Source organism: Dendropsophus ebraccatus, chromosome 11 (genome assembly GCF_027789765.1).
Source record: "Dendropsophus ebraccatus isolate aDenEbr1 chromosome 11, aDenEbr1.pat, whole genome shotgun sequence".
Classification (NCBI taxonomy): Eukaryota; Metazoa; Chordata; class Amphibia; order Anura; family Hylidae; genus Dendropsophus; species Dendropsophus ebraccatus.
Genome location: NC_091464.1, coordinates 54813854 through 54833887, shown reverse-complemented (window position 1 = coordinate 54833887; position 20034 = coordinate 54813854). Strand labels below are relative to the sequence as shown.

At 52.1% G+C, this 20034-nt stretch overlaps 1 protein-coding gene across 1 annotated transcript in view; it reads left to right on the top strand.

Annotated features, from left to right (window-relative positions):
• Positions 1-3639: 3639 nt before the first annotated feature.
• Positions 3640-20034, top strand: part of DPH1 (diphthamide biosynthesis 1) — a 232758-nt gene continuing 216363 nt past the window's right edge. Inside the window, exon 1 of the mRNA XM_069945373.1 lies at positions 3640-3805. Within this exon, the coding sequence (XP_069801474.1) occupies positions 3715-3805 (91 nt within the window). The 5' untranslated portion in view covers positions 3640-3714. The remainder of the gene's footprint in view (positions 3806-20034) is intronic.

Here is a 20034-nt window from a genome sequence, read left to right as displayed (position 1 = left end):
CAGTGCCACACCAGGAAGTGAGTATTGCTGGTTATGGACGTGTCGTGTTGCTTTACCCCTTTCTCTGCCCTTGTGTATGTAATGACGCATGACACATTCATATCTTTCCTGTTACCTACGTCACAAAATTACACTATAAAATAGCTGACATTTATCAAACTATCTTGCAATTTTTCATGGCACATAGTAAAGAGTGTTATAGAACTAAAGAAAAGGATTTAAAGGGATTTTTCCCTCTAAACTTATTTATCAACGATTTGCAGAATAGATGATAAATGTGTGATTACTGAGGTCCGACCACCGGGACTCCCACTAATCATGAGAATAAGGGTTCTAGAGTTACCCCCTTGTGAATTTGTTGTTGTTATCGGTAGGGATCTGAGCAGTCGGACGCCTCCTGCTCTCCCGTCCAGCCAATCAGTGTGTTGCCCAGCCGCAGCGAGTATATAGTTTGTGGGAACTGCCAGGACCTGCCGGTATCGCAGCGAGAATCTCGCTGCGAGACCGTTCGTGTGAATATACCCTTAAACTGTCACTGTTGTTTAAATCAATAGTACAGGCGATTTTAAGCAACTTTGCAATTGGGTTTATTAGCCAAAAAAAATGCATTTTTATCATGAAAAAGCAGTCTGAAGCTCTCCCCCCTGTCTTTATTGTTCTCTATAGAGAGGGGAGGTGTAGAGGGAGATGAGGCACCAAAACAGGACAACAAAGAGTTAATTTACAGCTGCATCACAGGGCTATCTCCTCTGACAGTCAGCACTGACCTCTCTGACCTTTGAATACTGGCTTTCACATAGATCCTGCTGTGTAATCCTTTGTTCTCTGCTGCCGACTAATCTCCCTCCTCCCCCCTCACCTCTCTATAGGATACAAATGGCTTGACTGATGTAAAAGAGTTGAGATTTCCTGATAATGAACAGTGGATGAGAGAGAGGAGGGGGGGCTAGGGAAATTCTTTTTTAATGCAGATAATGGCATATTTGCCTAATAAACCCAATTACAAAGTTTCTTTAAATCACCTGTACTAGGGAAGGACCTGTCAATCAAGGCTGGTAGAGTGGTGAGAAGCTGCCATGAACCGCCCTGATGACTTGTCATTTAGGCAGTAATTGATGAGAGGGAGGAAAAACATGTTTAAAAAGTAAAGGGGTGCCTTAAATATAAAAATTATGTCTGATAGAGATCAAATCCATAGACTAAAACAAATGCCCTTCGAGAATTTTCATGACAAAATTGTAAATAGATGCCATTATAATGTATTGTAATCCTTAAAGTGACAATGCCACCTCCTTTTTGCTAGTGGGCGGGGCCTCACAACATTAGTGTCGCTTAGCCCCGCCCACCGCACCACAATTGGCCCCGCCCCCTCGTCGGCCATTGGAACAGGCTTGCCTAAAGGTCTAGGCCCCACCCCCTCTAGGTCGGTCCACCAATGGGCATCAAGGGGGCGGGACCAACAGTGGTGCAGTGGGTTAAGTGGCGCCAGGGGCGTAGCTAATGTCTCCTGGGCCCTGGTGCGAGAGGCCAACTTGGGCCCCCCCCTCCTTTCACGACCAAGTGATGCTATTGGTGTGTGTGTGTATATATATATATATATATATATATATATATATACACACACACACACACACACACACACACACACCAAGACAGATATTACCTATCACCGCCATACTGTTACCGACCAAATCCTGTATACTGAGACCAATATTACCAGTAATACCAGTATATAGGAAGGAAACATTACCGCCACACCACAACCACTACCATCACCACCATATTGTTACTGACCGAATCCAGTATACTAAATCACCTCATCCAGTCATATAGAGGTGGCCCCAGCTCTACACAGGTTCTATACACCATATACATTACAGTGCAGTTATATCAGGTGACTCACAGGAGACGTCTTTTCTGATCAGAGTTCTTTCCTTTTCATCTTCTCCATCCGTCCTGGGCCGTTATGAGAACTTCTCCGAGCCACGAATCCACAGAATCTGCCAGACAGACATATTAGGCTCCTCACACTGACACCATCCTCATCTCTATACACACTGCACATCTGTACTTTCTCCTTTACACCCTCATTTAGTGGGTAGCCCTGACTCTATGTGACCCCCTAATAATATATGCCCCCTCTGTGTATTCCCTCTCCCCCTATGTTACCCCCCCCCAAATAGATGGCCCCCTCTACCCCCTCCCTTATAGATGGCCCCCTCTCTCCTCACCCTCCCTTATGGATGGTCCCCTTCCCCCCCCCTCCCTTATAAATGGTCCCCTTTCCCCCCCTTTATAGATGGTCCCTCTTTCCCCCCATCCTCATAGATGGTCCCCTTCCCCCCCCTCATAGATGGTCCCCTTTCCCCCCCCCCTCATAGATGGTCCCCTTTCCCCCCCCCCCCCACCCTCATAGATGCCCCCCTCTTTCCCCCCACCCTGCAGGCTGATAAAAAACAAAACAAAACTTAACTCACCTGACAACGCGCTCCCACGTTGATCCTCTCTCCTCCTGGTCTGTTCCCGGCTGCTGGGGGTGTCGCGTCTTATCCCCGACAGCGCAAGCATCCCAGAACTCCCTGTGCGCCGGAACCGGAAGTCAGGGCCCAAGGCGCGCAGGGAGCTCTGGGATGCGGGTGCTGCCGGGGGTAAGACGCGACACCCCCGGCAGCCGCACAGCAGCCGGGAGAAGACGGAGCCAGACTCTTGTGACCGCAAGCAAAACAATGCTTGCGGTCACAAGAGTGATTGATCGGGGGGGCCCCGAGGGCCCCCCTTGTGGTGCGACCGCCGCAGCTACGCCACTGAGTGGCGCTATTGCCACGAGGCCCCGCCCACTTAACACAGTCTGCAGTTGATAAAATATCACTTTTTACTTGAGCAAGCACCACGACGTATGATAAACGCTAAATTTACCCTTTACACCTGTGTAGAGATGTCAGAATGCACAAAGGGGGCGACAGTGTAACTTTAATTATAGACTTGTCACCTATAGGCTATAATAAATGGCATCTATTTAACAAATAAGTCATGAAAAGCAGGATAACAATATGCGTTTGTTGCTCTATTAAAGGAGAAGTCCTGTGGAACTAAAAAAAACTGCAGGCCGGCTAGTGGGGGGCAGGAAAATATTACAGAACTGAACTCACCCGTCCTCGTGCCTCCATCCCGGAGCTTTGGAGGTCCATGTCGCTCCATGCCAGGGGCCTGGAAAAGCTGAATTCTGGATTCAGCTTTTCCAGGCACTTGGAAAATTTGAAAATTTGTAAATTCATTTGTAAATTTGCTCATCCCTAATCAAAAGTGCATGGTGGTATCCCATGTAATGTTAGTAAGTAAGCTTGTATAGCATTGTGTGTGTAAGCTCATATATGCATATCCTAGGCCCCACATCAATGCTCATACATGGGTATCTAGTTGTCACAACAAAGCAATGGCGGGCTTTACAGGGCGCCCTGCGTCTCGGTGCCAGTTGCCATGGATAATACACAGCCACAAGTCTGCTATGAGATGGTTTCTGCACCTGCACCGGGCTACATGGCAAAGCCTCTTCATTTCAGAGAGAGAAACTAGAGACAGACACAAGCGCTCCACTAGGGGCGCACCTCCCGTGCTAGAGCTGCAGCCCATCTCCTGCTCGGCGTGCGGCTGTGCTGCCAGGCTCTGCGATCGATTCACGCTGTCTTTTCGTACCCACGTGTGTTTACAGCTGTGATGGCGGAACTGACAGGAGGACCGGATACCGGAGGGCTACGGGAGAAAGATGGCGGGGGAGCCCTGACGGCGGCCGGGACCGTGAAAGCAGGTCAGGAGCCGTGCGCGAATCGCACAGGCAGTGTGTGTGTTCTGACACATGCAGCCGCCTGAAAAGAGCAGCCATGACATATCACCCTCCATCTGCCGGATGAATCATGCTGCGCGCTGACATCCCCACAGCCTCCTTACAGATCACTGGCCTACACACAGGCAGGGGGAAGACTTGCAGCCGCACAGAGATGTGTATACTGGTGTGTGTATGGGGAGGGGGCCAGGAGGGGCTGTGTGTATGGGGAGGGGGGCCGGGAGGGGCTGTGTGTATGGGGAGGGGGGCCAGGAGGGGCTGTGTGTATGGGGAGGGGGGCCAGGAGGGGCTGTGTGTATGGGGAGGGGGGCCAGGAGGAGCTGTGTGTATGGGGAGGGGGGCCAGGAGGGGCTGTGTGTATGGGGAGGGGGGGCCGGGAGGGGCTGTGTGTATGGGGAGGGGGGGCCGGGAGGGGCTGTGTGTACGGGGAGGGGTGCCGGGAGGGGCTGTGTGTATGGGGAGGGGGGCCAGGAGGAGCTGTGTGTATGGGGAGGGGGGCTGTGACTGGTGTGTGTATGGGGAGGGGGGCCAGGAGGGGCGGTGTGTATGGGGAGGGGGGCCAGGAGGGGCGGTGTGTATGGGGAGGGGGGGCCGGGAGGGGCTGTGTGTATGGGGAGGGGGGCCGGGAGGGGCTGTGTGTATGGGGAGGGGGGGCCGGGAGGGGCTGTGTGTATGGGGAGGGGGGCCAGGAGGGGCTGTGTGTATGGGGAGGGGGGCCGGGAGGGGCTGTGTGTATGGGGAGGGGGGCCAGGAGGGGCTGTGTGTATGGGGAGGGGGGCCAGGAGGGGCTGTGTGTATGGGGAGGGGGGCCAGGAGGGGCTGTGTGTATGGGGAGGGGGGCCGGGAGGAGCTGTGTGTATGGGGAGGGGGGCCGGGAGGGGCGGTGTGTATGGGGAGGGGGGGCCAGGAGGGGCGGTGTGTATGGGGAGGGGGGCCGGGAGGGGCTGTGTGTATGGGGAGGGGGGCCGGGAGGGGCTGTGTGTATGGGGAGGGGGGCCCGGGGGGGCGGTGTGTTGGGGGGGGGGGGCCGGGAGGGGCTGTGTGTATGGGGAGGGGGGGCCGGGAGGGGCTGTGTGTATGGGGAGGGGGGGCCGGGAGGGGCTGTGTGTATGGGGAGGGGGGGCCGGGAGGGGCTGTGTGTATGGGGAGGGGGGCCGGGAGGGGCTGTGTGTATGGGGAGGGGGGCCGGGAGGGGCTGTGTGTATGGGGAGGGGGGGCCGGGAGGGGCTGTGTGTATGGGGAGGGGGGGCAGGAGGGGCTGTGTGTATGGGGAGGGGCTGTGTGTATGGGGAGGGGCTGTGTGTATGGGGAGGGGCTGTGCGTATGGGGAGGGGCTGTGTGTATGGGGAGGGGCTGTGTGTATGGGGAGGGGGGCCAGGAGGAGCTGTGTGTATGGGGAGGGGGCCAGGAGGGGCTGTGTGTATGGGGAGGGGGGCCGGGAGGGGCTGTGTGTATGGGGAGGGGGGCCGGGAGGGGCTGTGTGTATGGGGAGGGGGGCCAGGAGGGGCTGTGTGTATGGGGAGGGGGGCCAGGAGGGGCTGTGTGTATGGGGAGGGGGGCCAGGAGGAGCTGTGTGTATGGGGAGGGGGGCCAGGAGGAGCTGTGTGTATGGGGAGGGGGGCCAGGAGGGGCTGTGTGTATGGGGAGGGGGGCCAGGAGGGGCTGTGTGTATGGGGAGGGGGGCCAGGAGGAGCTGTGTGTATGGGGAGGGGGGCCAGGAGGAGCTGTGTGTATGGGGAGGGGGGCTGTGACTGGTGTGTGTATGGGGAGGGGGGGCCAGGAGGGGCGGTGTGTATGGGGAGGGGGGCCAGGAGGGGCGGTGTGTATGGGGAGGGGGGCCAGGAGGGGCGGTGTGTATGGGGAGGGGGGCCAGGAGGGGCTGTGTGTATGGGGAGGGGGGCCAGGAGGGGCGGTGTGTATGGGGAGGGGGGCCAGGAGGGGCGGTGTGTATGGGGAGGGGGGCCAGGAGGGGCTGTATGTATGGGGAGGGGGGCCAGGAGGGGCTGTGTGTATGGGGAGGGGCTGTGTGTATGGGGAGGGGGGCCAGGAGGGGCTGTGTGTATGGGGAGGGGGGCCAGGAGGGGCTGTGTGTATGGGGAGGGGGGCCAGGAGGGGCTGTGTGTATGGGGAGGGGGGCCAGGAGGGGCTGTGTGTATGGGGAGGGGGGCCAGGAGGGGCTGTGTGTATGGGGAGGGGGGCCAGGAGGGGTGGTGTGTATGGGGAGGGGGGCTGTGACTGGTGTGTGTATGGGGAGGGGGGCCAGGAGGGGCGGTGTGTATGGGGAGGGGGGCCAGGAGGGGCGGTGTGTATGGGGAGGGGGGCCAGGAGGGGCGGTGTGTATGGGGAGGGGGGCCAGGAGGGGCGGTGTGTATGGGGAGGGGGGCCAGGAGGGGCGGTGTGTATGGGGAGGGGGGCCAGGAGGGGCGGTGTGTATGGGGAGGGGGGCCAGGAGGGGCTGTGTGTATGGGGAGGGGGGCCAGGAGGAGCTGTGTGTATGGGGAGGGGGGCCAGGAGGAGCTGTGTGTATGGGGAGGGGGGCTGTGACTGGTGTGTGTATGGGGAGGGGGGCCAGGAGGGGCGGTGTGTATGGGGAGGGGGGCCAGGAGGGGCGGTGTGTATGGGGAGGGGGGCCAGGAGGGGCGGTGTGTATGGGGAGGGGGGCCAGGAGGGGCTGTGTGTATGGGGAGGGGGGCCAGGAGGGGCGGTGTGTATGGGGAGGGGGACCAGGAGGGGCGGTGTGTATGGGGAGGGGGGCCAGGAGGGGCTGTATGTATGGGGAGGGGGGCCAGGAGGGGCTGTGTGTATGGGGAGGGGCTGTGTGTATGGGGAGGGGGGCCAGGAGGGGCTGTGTGTATGGGGAGGGGGGCCAGGAGGGGCTGTGTGTATGGGGAGGGGGGCCAGGAGGGGCTGTGTGTATGGGGAGGGGGGCCAGGAGGGGCTGTGTGTATGGGGAGGGGGGCCAGGAGGGGCGGTGTGTATGGGGAGGGGGGCTGTGACTGGTGTGTGTATGGGGAGGGGGGCCAGGAGGGGCGGTGTGTATGGGGAGGGGGGCCAGGAGGGGCGGTGTGTATGGGGAGGGGGGCCAGGAGGGGCGGTGTGTATGGGGAGGGGGGCCAGGAGGGGCTGTGTGTATGGGGAGGGGGGCCAGGAGGGGCGGTGTGTATGGGGAGGGGGGCCAGGAGGGGCGGTGTGTATGGGGAGGGGGGCCAGGAGGGGCTGTGTGTATGGGGAGGGGGGCCAGGAGGGGCTGTGTGTATGGGGAGGGGGGCCAGGAGGGGCTGTGTGTATGGGGAGGGGGGCCAGGAGGGGCTGTGTGTATGGGGAGGGGCTGTGTGTATGGGGAGGGGGGCCATGAGGGGCTGTGTGTATGGGGAGGGGGGCCATGAGGGGCTGTGTGTATGGGGAGGGGGGCCAGGAGGGGCTGTGTGTATGGGGAGGGGGGCCAGGAGGGGCTGTGTGTATGGGGAGGGGGGCCAGGAGGGGTGGTGTGTATGGGGAGGGGGGCTGTGACTGGTGTGTGTATGGGGAGGGGGGCCAGGAGGGGCGGTGTGTATGGGGAGGGGGGCCAGGAGGGGCGGTGTGTATGGGGAGGGGGGCCAGGAGTGTCTGCGTGCATGGGGAGGGGGGCCAGGAGGGGCTGCGTGTATGGGGAGGGGGGCCAGGAGGGGCTGCGTGTATGGGGAGGGGGGCCAGGAGGGGCTGTGTGTATGGCAAGGGGGCCAGGAGGAGCTGTTTGTATGGGGAGGGAAGGGGGGGCAGGAGGAGCTGTGTGTATGGCGAGGGGGCTGTGACTGATGTGTATATGAGGAGGAGCTGTGTGTATGGTGAGGGGGCAGGAGGGGCTGTGTGTATGGGGAGGAGGGGGCTGTGACTGATGTGTGTATGGGGAGGGGGGGGGCGGTAACTGATGAGTGTATTGGGAGGGGGGCTGTGACTGATAAGTGTATGGGGAGGGGGGGCTGTGACTGATGTGTGTATGGGGAGGGGGGGCTGTGACTGATGTGTGTATGGGGAGGGGGGGCTGTGACTGATGTGTGTATGGGGAGGGGGGGCTGTGACTGATGTGTGTATGGGGAGGGGGGGCTGTGACTGATGTGTGTATGGGGAGGGGGGGCTGTGACTGATGTGTGTATGGGGAGGGGGGCTGTAACTGATATGTGTATGGGGATGAGGCAGGAGAAGCTGTGATGAATCTTATAAGAGTAGGGATGGTCCGAACCTGCTTGCCATGGCTGTGTCCCAGTTTTCCAGGCGGTCCTCCTGCTGTATCCACCCTCTCCACGGAGCGGGCAGACAGCGGGAATCATTGCCGAGAGTTCAGGTTTGTACGAACCCGAACCTCGGCAGGTTCGGACCATCCCTATATAAGAGTATAGAAAGATAATACTGAGGGTATTGTCTGTGGTTGTATCCCATCCATAGGGCAATGGCTCTCTAACTGATAGCTGGGGGGCTGCTGACACTGATCAGGAGACTGGAGGTGAAATGTCCCCCAGATTGACCGCGGTACTGGGTACTTGTTCGGCCCCGACCCAGTTCATTCTCTGAGCTCAGCACTGTGTTCATTATAGAGGACATGTCACTTCTCATGACCAGGACAATCGCATTAAAGGGACATTAACATTGGACATCCCCTTTCCAGAGCGTAATGGGGGAGTAGAAGATGATGCCTGCAGCGGAGTGTCACCCTAAACTGCTGTTTCATTCATTGTTGATGGATCTGCTGGAAATATTTGAGGCACTGTACTTGGCTTCAGCAGCGCCATAGACAGTGAATGGAGCAGAGCCCTGATTCACCACTACATTCAAAACAAAGACTCAGGGCCCTGCCCTTGAGATCAAGGGTTACAAAGCGATGGATTTTCTGTTTGGTCAGTACACCCCCTATTCACTTGTATAAGTAGAGGGCTACTGCAACCTGGAATCTCTGTGTTAGTCTGTGTTGGTTATGAGCCATAGGATGTATCCATGTTTTCCAGGAATCCATAGGGCTGCATCAGACTTCTTCAGCCACTTTTAGTCAAACGCCAAATCGATCGGACCCGAGCATGCTGGAGTTGTGCTTGTCTCTAATGAGTACTGTATTTGTGAGAGTGTCGCCCCCTCATCCTTCTCCTGTCTAATGAAGCCCTTAATTGGCTGGTGAGGTGGGTCCAGCAATGGTAAGGTGGAATCAGTTTTCACTTTCATGCTGCCAAGAGTCATCGGGGCCAATAGCTTCTCCCAGCCCCACCAGCCGGGATTAAAGGGGTAATCCGGGTAACAAAAACAATATTCTAAACAATCCCCCTACCCAATACCACCCTATGTCTAACATATATGTGTAATCTATCTTGCACCCTTTTCCTGTTTTTTCTCATTCTTATCCACTCTGGACATGTAAAATCCTCGACTCTAGGTCCACTCTGACCACGCAATGTTTCCTCCCCCCTCCCTTTGTAGTCACACGACATGTGATATCCTCTCTGGGGGCCGGGTTAGCTATCCTATCTGTTGAATTGGTAACCTGACCCTCAGGAAAAATTATCTGCATCATTTCCATGCACCTGTGCTGCTTCTATAGACTTTAAGGGAATCTGTCAGCACCTATGGAGGGGGAGTGGTGATGGCTTCGTGCCGCACTTTGGCCCGCCTCACCACTACCTTTTCCCAGCTTGTATTGAATATTCACGGCGCCCGTCCCCCGACCTCCTGGCAACGGCATCTGTAGCTTCCTGGTTCAGTGTAGTGCGCGCATGCTCCCGCGGCATGATTTGTGCATGCGCCGTTGTGCGTCGGAGCAGCACTGAGCGAAGCCATTGAGGGCATAGGCTGTGGCCCTCAGTGCGCCTGCACTGCTCCGACACACTACAGCGTATGCGCGAATCATGCCGCGGGAGCGTGCGCGCACTACACTGAACCAGGAAGCTACAGATACCGTCGCCAGGAGGTCGGGGGATGGGCGCCATGAATATTCAATACAAGCTGGGAGGAGGTAGTGGTGAGGCGGGCCAAAGTGCGGCACAAAGCCATCTTCACTCCCCCTCTATAGGTGCTGACAGATTCCCTTTAAAGGGAACCAATCACTGGAAAAAAGCATATAGAGCTTTTGAAATGTGCTGTTAGAGCACACAGCACACTTGCACACGTGTTTCCATAGCCTCCGTGCCTCCCCCCTGTAAGCCGCAAAGTAACTTTATAAAACTGGCGCCCTGTATGCTAATTACCTGAGGTAGTCACCTGGGCGGTGTTCGGCTAGCAGGTAGTCACGGTCCCCTGGGCGTTCTTCCGCTGTAATCACGCCCCTCTGGGCGTGATTCAAATGGCAGAGTGGCTGTGGCGTCACTCGGGAGCGCGCCGTGCCCAACGTCGGCGCGCTTACGTACTGATGCCGGACGCCGCCGCTCATGCGCAGTGCAGCCACTTCCATTCCGGTTGGACTGCGCCTGTGCAGAATAGCCTCGAACTCCGGCTAACAGGCTATTCGAGGCTATTCTGCACAGGCGCAGTACCGCCGGAATGGAAGCGGCTGCACTGCGCATGTGCGGCGGCGTCCGGCATCAGAATGTCACAGCTACTCGGCCATTTGAATCACGCCCAGAGGGGCGTGATTACAGCGGTAGAACGCCCAGGGGACAGTGACTACCTGCTAGCCGAACACCGCCCAGGTGACTACCTCAGGTAATTAGCATACAGGGCGACAGTTTTATAAAGTTACTTTGCGGCTTACACGGGGAAGGCACGGAGGCTATGGAAACACGTGTGGCAAGTGTGCTGTGTGCTCTAACAGCACATTTCAAAATCTCTATATGCGTTTTTCCGGTGATTGGTTCCCTTTAATGTGTCCCTGAGCCTGGGTCTCTGTAATATGAAAAGTTATACTTCTATCTCTGTTTGCTGTCAGTGAATGCAGGCATATGTTCCTGTCTTTGTGTCACAGCTCTGTATATTGTTAGTGTTATGGATGTTCTTAGAGTCCGGATTGAACTAGAATGTTTTCATTCACAGTCAGCTAGCAGAGATCTAATAAGCAACTTTGAAGTAACAGTGGAGGCACTCACCACGTTGTAGCAAATTTCATACGCTTTATTCCTTCATAATGCAAACAAGCGGATAGCGGATGAGTAACAGGCTAACAGCTGTTTCACACGTCAATGCGTGCTTGATCATAGTAACAACAGCAGTGGACAGGATAGTAATCTAAGGGGGCGAGTACGCAAACAGACTAATCAGGGAGATGCATGATGGGAAATGTAGTTTCCTATCTTGGTTATAGATTGGCTTTTAGAAAAACTTGTAACTCAATATCAGCAATATCTTCTTATTGTCATATATAGAGAGATATGTCAGTCAAGGCTGATAGGGCAGGCAGAAGTCACAGCCCCAATGACTATAGCTCAGGCAGCTAGAAGTTTATGACCGTTTCCCTTAAAGGGGTAGTGCGGCGGTAAACAATTATTCACAGAATAACACACATTACAAAGTTATACAACTTTGTAATGTATGTTATGTCTGTGAATCGCCCCCTTTCCGTGTCCCACCACCCCCGCACGTGTACCCGGAAGTGTGGTGCATTATACATACCTGATCCGTGTCGCACATGTCCGCCATCTTGTGCCAAGACGTCATCTTCGGACGGACGGCCGAACCGCTCCTACCGTCCCTAGTGCCGGCCGCCTTTTGCAGCGTCATCAGCTGCTCAGCCGCGATTGGCTGAGCATAACTGTGCTCAGCCAATCGCGGCTGAGCACAGTTATGACGCGGCAGAAGGGGGCCGGCAGCAGCGATTCAGCCGGCCTCCCGAAGATGACGTCTTGGCACAAGATGGCGAACGGGCGCGACATGGATCAGGTATGTATAATGCACCACACTTCCGGGTACACGTGCGGGGGTGGTGGGACACGGGAAGGGGGCGATTCACAGACATAACATACATTACAAAGTTGTATAACTTTGTAATGTGTGTTATTCTGTCAATAATTCTTTACCGCCGCACTAACCCTTTAAATAAAATGACAGTATCCCTTTAAGCAGTCATCACTAGTTTCTACCAAGCACAGACCAAAAATGTTCTTGTACAGGTTTCATCTTTCCTGGCGCCTGTACATCATCTGGAAGTACAGATACCGGGCTTCCCTCTAAACACCAGTGTGCCCTGTCTTTTATTGGAGTGAATGGTTTTTATTGATATATTCGTCTAATAAAAGAATACTTGGCAAATACTAACATCCGTGTGGACAGTGTAAAGGATAGGAGAGAAATTAATACAGCTGGCCTCTTGTACACAGGGGCCACGTCTCACAGGAGATTCTGTGGCGGCAATGATAGGCAGTTACCTTGTCATTTCTCTTCTCTTAAATAGACTAGTCCTGTCGCCATCTTTCCAATGTATAAAAAAGGCAAACATTAAGGAGCTCCTTTTATTGAGAGCACTTGATATATGTGCAGAAATAAGTATCTGGCTCATTCTTGTCTACTTGTTAAAGCTCTTTACCATAGATATCTGCATTGTAAACTATATAATTGTGCTTGTACAGTTTCTTGGATGTTTATTTTACTGCAACTCATGTATATTTTTCTATGACCCGACAGGTAAGGTAAGTAAATTGACCCAAATACCTAACCCGCTAGGGCATCTCTAATGGTGCGTTTACACAGAGAGATTTATCTGACAGATTTTTTAAGCCAAAGCCAGGAATAGATTTGAAAAGGGGAGAAATCTCAGTCTTTTCTGACCTGCACCCTGTTTATAGTCTGTTCCTGGCTTTGGCTTCAAAGATCTGTCAGCTAAATCTCTGTCATCTCTCATAGAAAGATGTTAAAGAGGATGTGCATCCTCTTTAATTTGACCCACCGATAGAACAGCGCCGTCACGGGGAAGCCGGTGCTGCGGTCCATTTTTCGATTTGCGGCCCGGTTCCCATGTACGGCGCCTTCCTATGCACGGGCACCGGGCCGGTGCTCAAGCACTGGAGGTCAGCCCCCCCCAGTGGGAGGGAATTCCCTCCCCTGTACGATGCGACTCCTGATGGTACATCCTCTTTAAAGGAGAAGTTCAGCGAAAATTTTCATTAAAGTATTGTATTGCCCCCAAAAGTTATACAAATCACCAATATACACTTATCACGGGAAATGCTTATAAAAAGCTTTTTTCCCTGCACTTACTACTGCATTACGGCTTCACTTCCTGGATAGTATGGTGATGTCACTTCCTGGTTAAAATAGTGATGTCGCGACCCGACCCCCAGAGCTGTGTGGGCTGTGGCTGCTGGAGAGGATGATGGCAGGGGGACACTGAGGGACGCAGGACACTGGAGGGACACTAAGCATCTCTCTGCCATCATCCTCTCCACCAACCACAGCCCACACAGCTCTGGGAGTCGGGTCGTGACATCACCATTATATCCAGGAAGTGAAGCCTTGATGCAGTAGGAAGTGCAGGGAAAAAAAGCACTTTATAAGCATTTTCCGTAAGTGTACAGTATATTGGGGATTTGTATAACTTTGGGGGGGCAATACAATACTTTAATAAAAATTTTCGCTGGACTTCTCCTTTAGGGTATAAACCCACACACCGTATTCGCAGCAGATATGCAACAAATACGCAGCAAATTTGTTGGTACAGATTTGATGCTGTGTTCAGTTATTTAGATCTAATCTGCTGCGAGTTTGCTGCGCATCGCAGCAGTAAATACGCTGCATACACGGTGTGTGGGTTTATAACCTTAGGCTACAAACCCACTTGGCGGGTCTGAAGCGAGTCCCCTTGCTGCGTATTTGCAGCGAGACTCGCTGCAGATCCCGGCCCTATACTTTTAATGGCAGACAAACACGCAGCAGGGATGTACATCCCTGCTGCGAGTTTGTCTGCAGCCCTCCCCATTAACCCCGCCGGAGCTGATACTTCACCTGATCCCGGCTCCGGCGGTTCCCGATGTCTTCAGCAAGCCGGAGCGGGGACCAGGTGAAGTATATGCTCCAGCCAGCCGCCCGCAGCCCCAGCCGCCCGATCGACCCCCCCGCAGCACCGATCGCTTGCACGCCCCCCCGCAGCACCGATCGCACCCCCCCCCACAGCACCGATCGCTTGCACGCCCCCCCCAATCGCCTTTCCCCCCCCCCCGCAGCCTCGGCCGCTCGATCGCCCCCCCAGGCAGCACCGATCACCCCCCTGCAGCCCCGGCCGCTCGATCGCCCTCCGCCAGCACCGATCGCCCCCCTGCAGCCCCCATCGGGGGGGGGGGGCGGCGATCGGGCGGCCGGGGCTGCAGGGGGCGTGCGAGCGATCGGTGCTGCGGGGGGGCAATTGGGGGGGGGGGGGCGTGCAAGCGATCGGTGCTGCGGGGGGGGGGGGGGGGCGTGCAAGCGATCGGTGCTGCGGGGGGGGGGCGTACGATCGGTGCTGCAGGGGGCGTGCGATTGGTGCTGCGGGGGGGGGGGGGGGGGCGATCAGGCGGCCGGCTGGCTGTAGCATATACTTCACCTGGTCCCCGCTCCGGCTTGCTGAAGACAACGGAAACCGCCGGAGCTCAGGTGATCAGGTGAAGTATCTGCTCCGGTGGCCGGGGGGTTAATGGGGTGGGCTGCAGACAAACTCGCAGCAGGGATGTACATCCCTGCTGTGTGTTTGTCTGCCATTAAAAGTATAGGGCCGGGATCTGCAGCGAGTGGATTCGCTGCAGACCCGCCAAGTGGGTTTGTAGCCTTAAAGTTTTGATCGCTCAGAGACCCCTATGGATCACTAGATATAGCCAGGAAAATCATTTCATAGCTGTACGTCACTCAGACTCAGACAGGCTCCATTACTAGTCTATGGTTCTCATCTCAAACTTTTACCGTGTATGACATGTGATTCTTGTCTTTAGAGACCCATATGTTATGATGGCAATTGATCTTTTAGTTATGACGTGTAAAGAAGTTCTGTGGGTGTGGATGGTTGGTGATGTATGTGGAGGACATGTACACAGCTCCAGCACAACACCAGGCTGTAATAGTGTGGTGTGATGCAGTAACCACCAATACCCATAGCATTTACCCATTTGTTATTTCATGGTACGTGAAGAGATCTTGACATTGTGTGCATACATATAGATACAACAATGACGAGGGTGCTGCTACATACAAAAACACTTGAAGGCACAGATATCTTGGAAATTTAGTGCTTGTGCAGCTTTAGTTTTCGAAGGGTTGATAATGCTTGACATTTCTAGCACAAGCTATATCCCAAACTGCTGAATCTGTATAGTTGTATCGTCCGCCATGTGTTTTAATGCGCACCTTGCACGTCAGTCACAAATATAGGAGTCAGAGAGGAAGATAAGCTTGTTAGGGCTATAGCTGTGCGCCGCCTTAGATCTTTGTTCTCTGTATTTTGGAATACTGGACTGGATTTCGAAAGAGAGACTCATCTCTGTCTGTGACTTTATACGATCTCCGGATAACACTGATCATGAGTATTAGTATAGATACCTCACTTGTTTGTTTTTCTCTTCTCATTTTTACCTCCAGTATCAAGTGCACTAGTATCTTGAGATATCAAGGGGTACAGGACACAGGAGACTGTAGGAAGAAGCAGCACCCTCTAGACCAGGGAAGAGGAACCTGCGGCCCTCCAGCTGTTGCAAATTCGCAATTCCGATCATGCCTAGACAGCCAAAGCTTTAGCTGGGGATTTATCTAATGGTGCATTTAGACAGAGAGATTTATCTGACAGATTTTTGAAGCCAAAGCCAGGAAGAGACTATAAACGGGGTCCTAAAGAAAAGACTGAGATTTCTCCTCTTCTAAAACCCATTCCTGACTTTGGCTTAAAAAATCTGTCAGATAAATCTCTCTGTGTAAACGCACCATAAGGCAGGCCTGGGAGTACGCCAGTCTTAATAAAAGCCCCCCATAGAATTATTAGACTTGGAGCCCACTTATTTATTTTTGCAAACCACCAGAATCCATGTACCATATTGGAGCTAAATCCGCTTCTGTACTCTGTAATGTCATTCCTTTTCATCCACTGCAATGTAGCTCATTAAAGGAGAAGTCCAGCTAATTTTTCAATTTAAGTTTTGTACTGCCCCCTAAAAGTTATACAAATGACCAATATACACTTATTACGTGAAATGCTTATAAAGTGTTTTTTCCCTGCACTTACTACTGCATCAAGGCTTCACTTCCTGGATAAAATGGTGATGTCACGACCCGGCTTCCAGAGCTGTGCGGGCTGTGGCTGCTGGAGAGAATGATGGCAGGGGGACACTGAGGGACACAGGGCACTGGAGGGACACTGAGCATCCCTCTGCCATCATCCTCTCCAGAAGGCACAGCCCGCACAGCCCTGGGAGTCGTGACATCACCATCTTATCCAGGAAGTGAAGCCTTGATGCAGTAGAAAGTGCAGGGAAAAAAAGCACTTTATGTGCATTTCCCGTAATAAGTGTATATTGGTAATTTGTAAAACTTTTGGGGGGTAACACAATACTTTAGTAAAAAATTTTTCCTTAAAGCCACCAGCTGCCCGGCTAATACATTACCTGTCATGACACAGAGTATCGCAAAACTTACAGTGTGAAGTCCGTTCTGATACAGTACGTGTGAAGCTACCCTTAATCATTGTATGCCCATTGGTTTTAGTTGGTTGAATGTAATTCTCCTCTTTCTGCAAGGAACATGAGCAATAGCTTGTGATTCCAATATGGGTAACCGCAGGATGTAAAAGGTCCCAGCATGTTGCCGGGGTACCTGCTATATGAAGGCCAATGCAAGTCAGGAAGAACGCAGCCATCTTGGGTGACCCTTTCTGTCTCAGAAACTGATGGTGGTTTACCTAAAGTTTATCATTTATTTCTCTAATACCTGTTTATCTTGTGGTTGCACTCCCAAATTTTGTCTTGGTGGTAGGTATGAAGAACAAGCCTTTGAAGTGGAACTACTAAAAAAATCTTTGGATTCATGGCATAGACCAGCATGGCCGACAATGAATTTATACTTCATCACACCCTACATGAATGGATTGTTCTGCTTTGTACTGTTTTATATTGCTGTGTTATATAGTGTGTGTAATACATTACCAGTGTCAGGTTTATTCCATCACTGTGGTATAAACTTGAAGGGTGATGCCAGTCTGAGTTAGCGTTTATTGTTTCTTGTGTTGTTATAATGCTCAAGGATATTATTTTCATTAGTGTGAAAAGTCTGTTTAAATGTCTTAAATCTTAAGGTTGTACTTTTTTTCCTCAATAGTTTATATATAGCATGTATTTTTTTTAATAATAACACCTGTATTGTGTATCCTACAAATAAATCGTATGTTTATACATAGCATTTACAGTGAGGAAACCATCAGGAGTGCCTTCAGGGTTTTCTGATCAGGAAAGATAATCGGCATGAGCATCCTGAATTCCGGATGTTCCTATAGACTTCTATGTGTCACCTGGGCCGAAATTCTAGACAAATAGGACAGGTTATATAATTTCCTGATCTATTTTCTGAAATGGCCGCCCTTCAGGACAGGGGGAAGGGGGAGTGGAGGGGGCTATTTAAATGGCCATTTAATTTACCAATACAAGTTTAATAGCTGACAGAACACAACGAAGGAACAGAGGGATCAGATGTGTAAGTTCAGCATGTCTGATCCTTTTTTTCTCTCTCCCTACAGCCATCAGGAAAGAATTGGGTAGCCTCGATACACATTAGATAACCAACTGGTCCTGCCAGAGTTGGCTTGTTTAGCTGACTTTTCTCTAAATTGAATGGTGTTTGTACATGGCCTAAAGACAGTATTAGAGAATTTCCAATGATCTGAAATGCAGCCTTAGGCCATGTTCATACAACGTATGTTTTATTTAAATCACGGCCGTTGTTGCAATTTGCAACAACAGCCGTGATTTATACAAAACATACGTTGTATGTGCATGAAGGGAATACCGGCCGGAGCGTATGCAAATATATACGTTCCGGCCGGGATTCTAACCGGCCACGCGAAAAACTGACATGTCAGTTCTGTGCGTCCGCTTTTCATTGAATAGCGTCCGCACAGAACCTGTCAGCTCTGGCCGCACTTTATTGTTTGCAGCGGTGAATTGGGATGCGGGTACACAGTGATGCGCCCCTGCATCCCATTTATCGGAAATGAAGATCCTCTGGCCGGGTCACAGAATGTTTCACAATGTTTGAATATGGCCTTAGGCCACATGCACACGTCCTGTATATTACGGGCCGTAGTTCTGTGCAAGCACCATCCTGTAATGTTTCCAATGCCGGAATAATGAAGCAATATCATGCTGGCGGTGGGGAAAATCTTTGATTCACTGAGAGGCTTCAGCGTTGGGGTCTGCTGTCTTCCACTCCGTTTCCTGTTCCCCCGCCAGTTCCTGGTCTGAGCAGAGACCTGGGATGTAACATGTCAATCCGCTCAGCCATTCAGCGGCCAAGGCAAGTTCCCAGGAAGCTTCGGGAGCGGGGGACAGCGGACCCCTGTGCTGTAGTCAGGGTAGGAGCATGTTGTTATGTTCAACCACCTCCTCCCTGGCTGACCCCAGACTTCCCCTTTAAATGATGGCCGTCCACTAGATTTCGACACTGTGTGAACATAGCATTTATTGTGTTTTCAATCCATTCCTGGTTTTGGTTGCAAAATACTGACCAAAAATACAATGTGAATATGAAGATGGTTAAACTCTTTTTGTTGGGAACAAAGTGGGTCTGGACACTCATGATGTGTTCACATTGAATAACCATGAAACGTGATGTGGTGGGGCCCCCATTTGACTGGACTGTGCAGAAATGAAGGACTCTGCTCAGTTAATTCTTATTCTGCTTGCAGGCGGATTCTCGATAGCATCAGTCATATTTGCCAAAGCGTGTTGCAAATAATTATGTGCAGATATCAATGCAAATTGTGACACGGGAAACACTGCCACATGTAGATACATCTGGAATGCCAATTTGCTTGTGGATATTCAGATTATGCACAGCATGGAATATCCATATTGGCTTTAGACAAGCCCTGCATGGAAGCGGCTATGTTTGCTGTACATTTTAGTCTGTTCTACTGTATGCCAAAGGAACACAAAAAAATCCAAGCATAATAACCTGTTCTTCGTTTATTCTTGTCCCATAGCATAATCCCAGTAATGAGAAATAGAAGTTGACTTCTGTATCCCAGGAGGCATCTGTTTTACCTCCTCCTCCTTCTCACAGATATCAGATCAGTCTCTGGCTTAGGGCTTATGTACCTGGCCGTATTAAAGCTCAGTGTTGTACACAGCCGTAATAGGTCTTCCATAGAGTTACATAGGACTTCTGCTATGCATCTGCATACCCCTGATTTCATAAACATTTTTTTTCCAGCTGATTTTTGTCAAATTGCTTTTGACGTTCAATTGGGTTTTGTATGTACAAAGGTATTTTCTCACAGATGAATTGCTTCTTTGGAAAAATATCTTCATACCCATGGAGTCTAACAGAGCCTGCACCAATCTATCTATCTAAAACAAACCTGCACCAATCTATCTATTACATGCTGGTCTTAAAGGACTTTTTAGGTGGAGATTCCCTTTAAGGTTTAGAGCAGCAGTAAACATGAACATATATACTGTACTATAGACCCAATGGATTATCTGATATCCGCTTTACTTTATCATCCAAACGTTCATTCATTACAGACGGCCACCCATCCGTAAAGATTATTTTCCCTAAAAATCAAAAACTTGCCATCAGTGTATTCAGAATTCTATTCATCTGGATTTCAATTATCTCTGCTTCTGTGAGCACTGGATGGAAACCAATATGGCTGCCATTACCGCTCTCGTCACGCAGCTTTCCTGCTCCAGAATTTCACATCTGCCTAAATATGCCGCTGCAGCCTAGGAGCAGGAAATGTTTTGGAAAACTAAGCAGAATTTAGTCGCTCATCTTTTGTAAGAAATTGGCCATTTTTCTTCTTAACATTGTATGTTTGAGCTTTCTGTAAGGTAAGTGATCCTTGCCTTGTCATTTTATTGGAATTCATGCACCAGAGAAATAATTTAGTGGAGAACGTTGACTAATAGAAATATTCAGTCACCGAAAATGTTGCATGTTAGGCCTTGTGTGCAGTATAGCATTACCGCTCCGCACAAGATATAATATAGCGGTAGCATTTTTCCCTGTGGATGTTTCCATACCACTACGTGCCATTGATGCCACCATGCTGAGTGGTTTATTTCATAAATCTGAATACA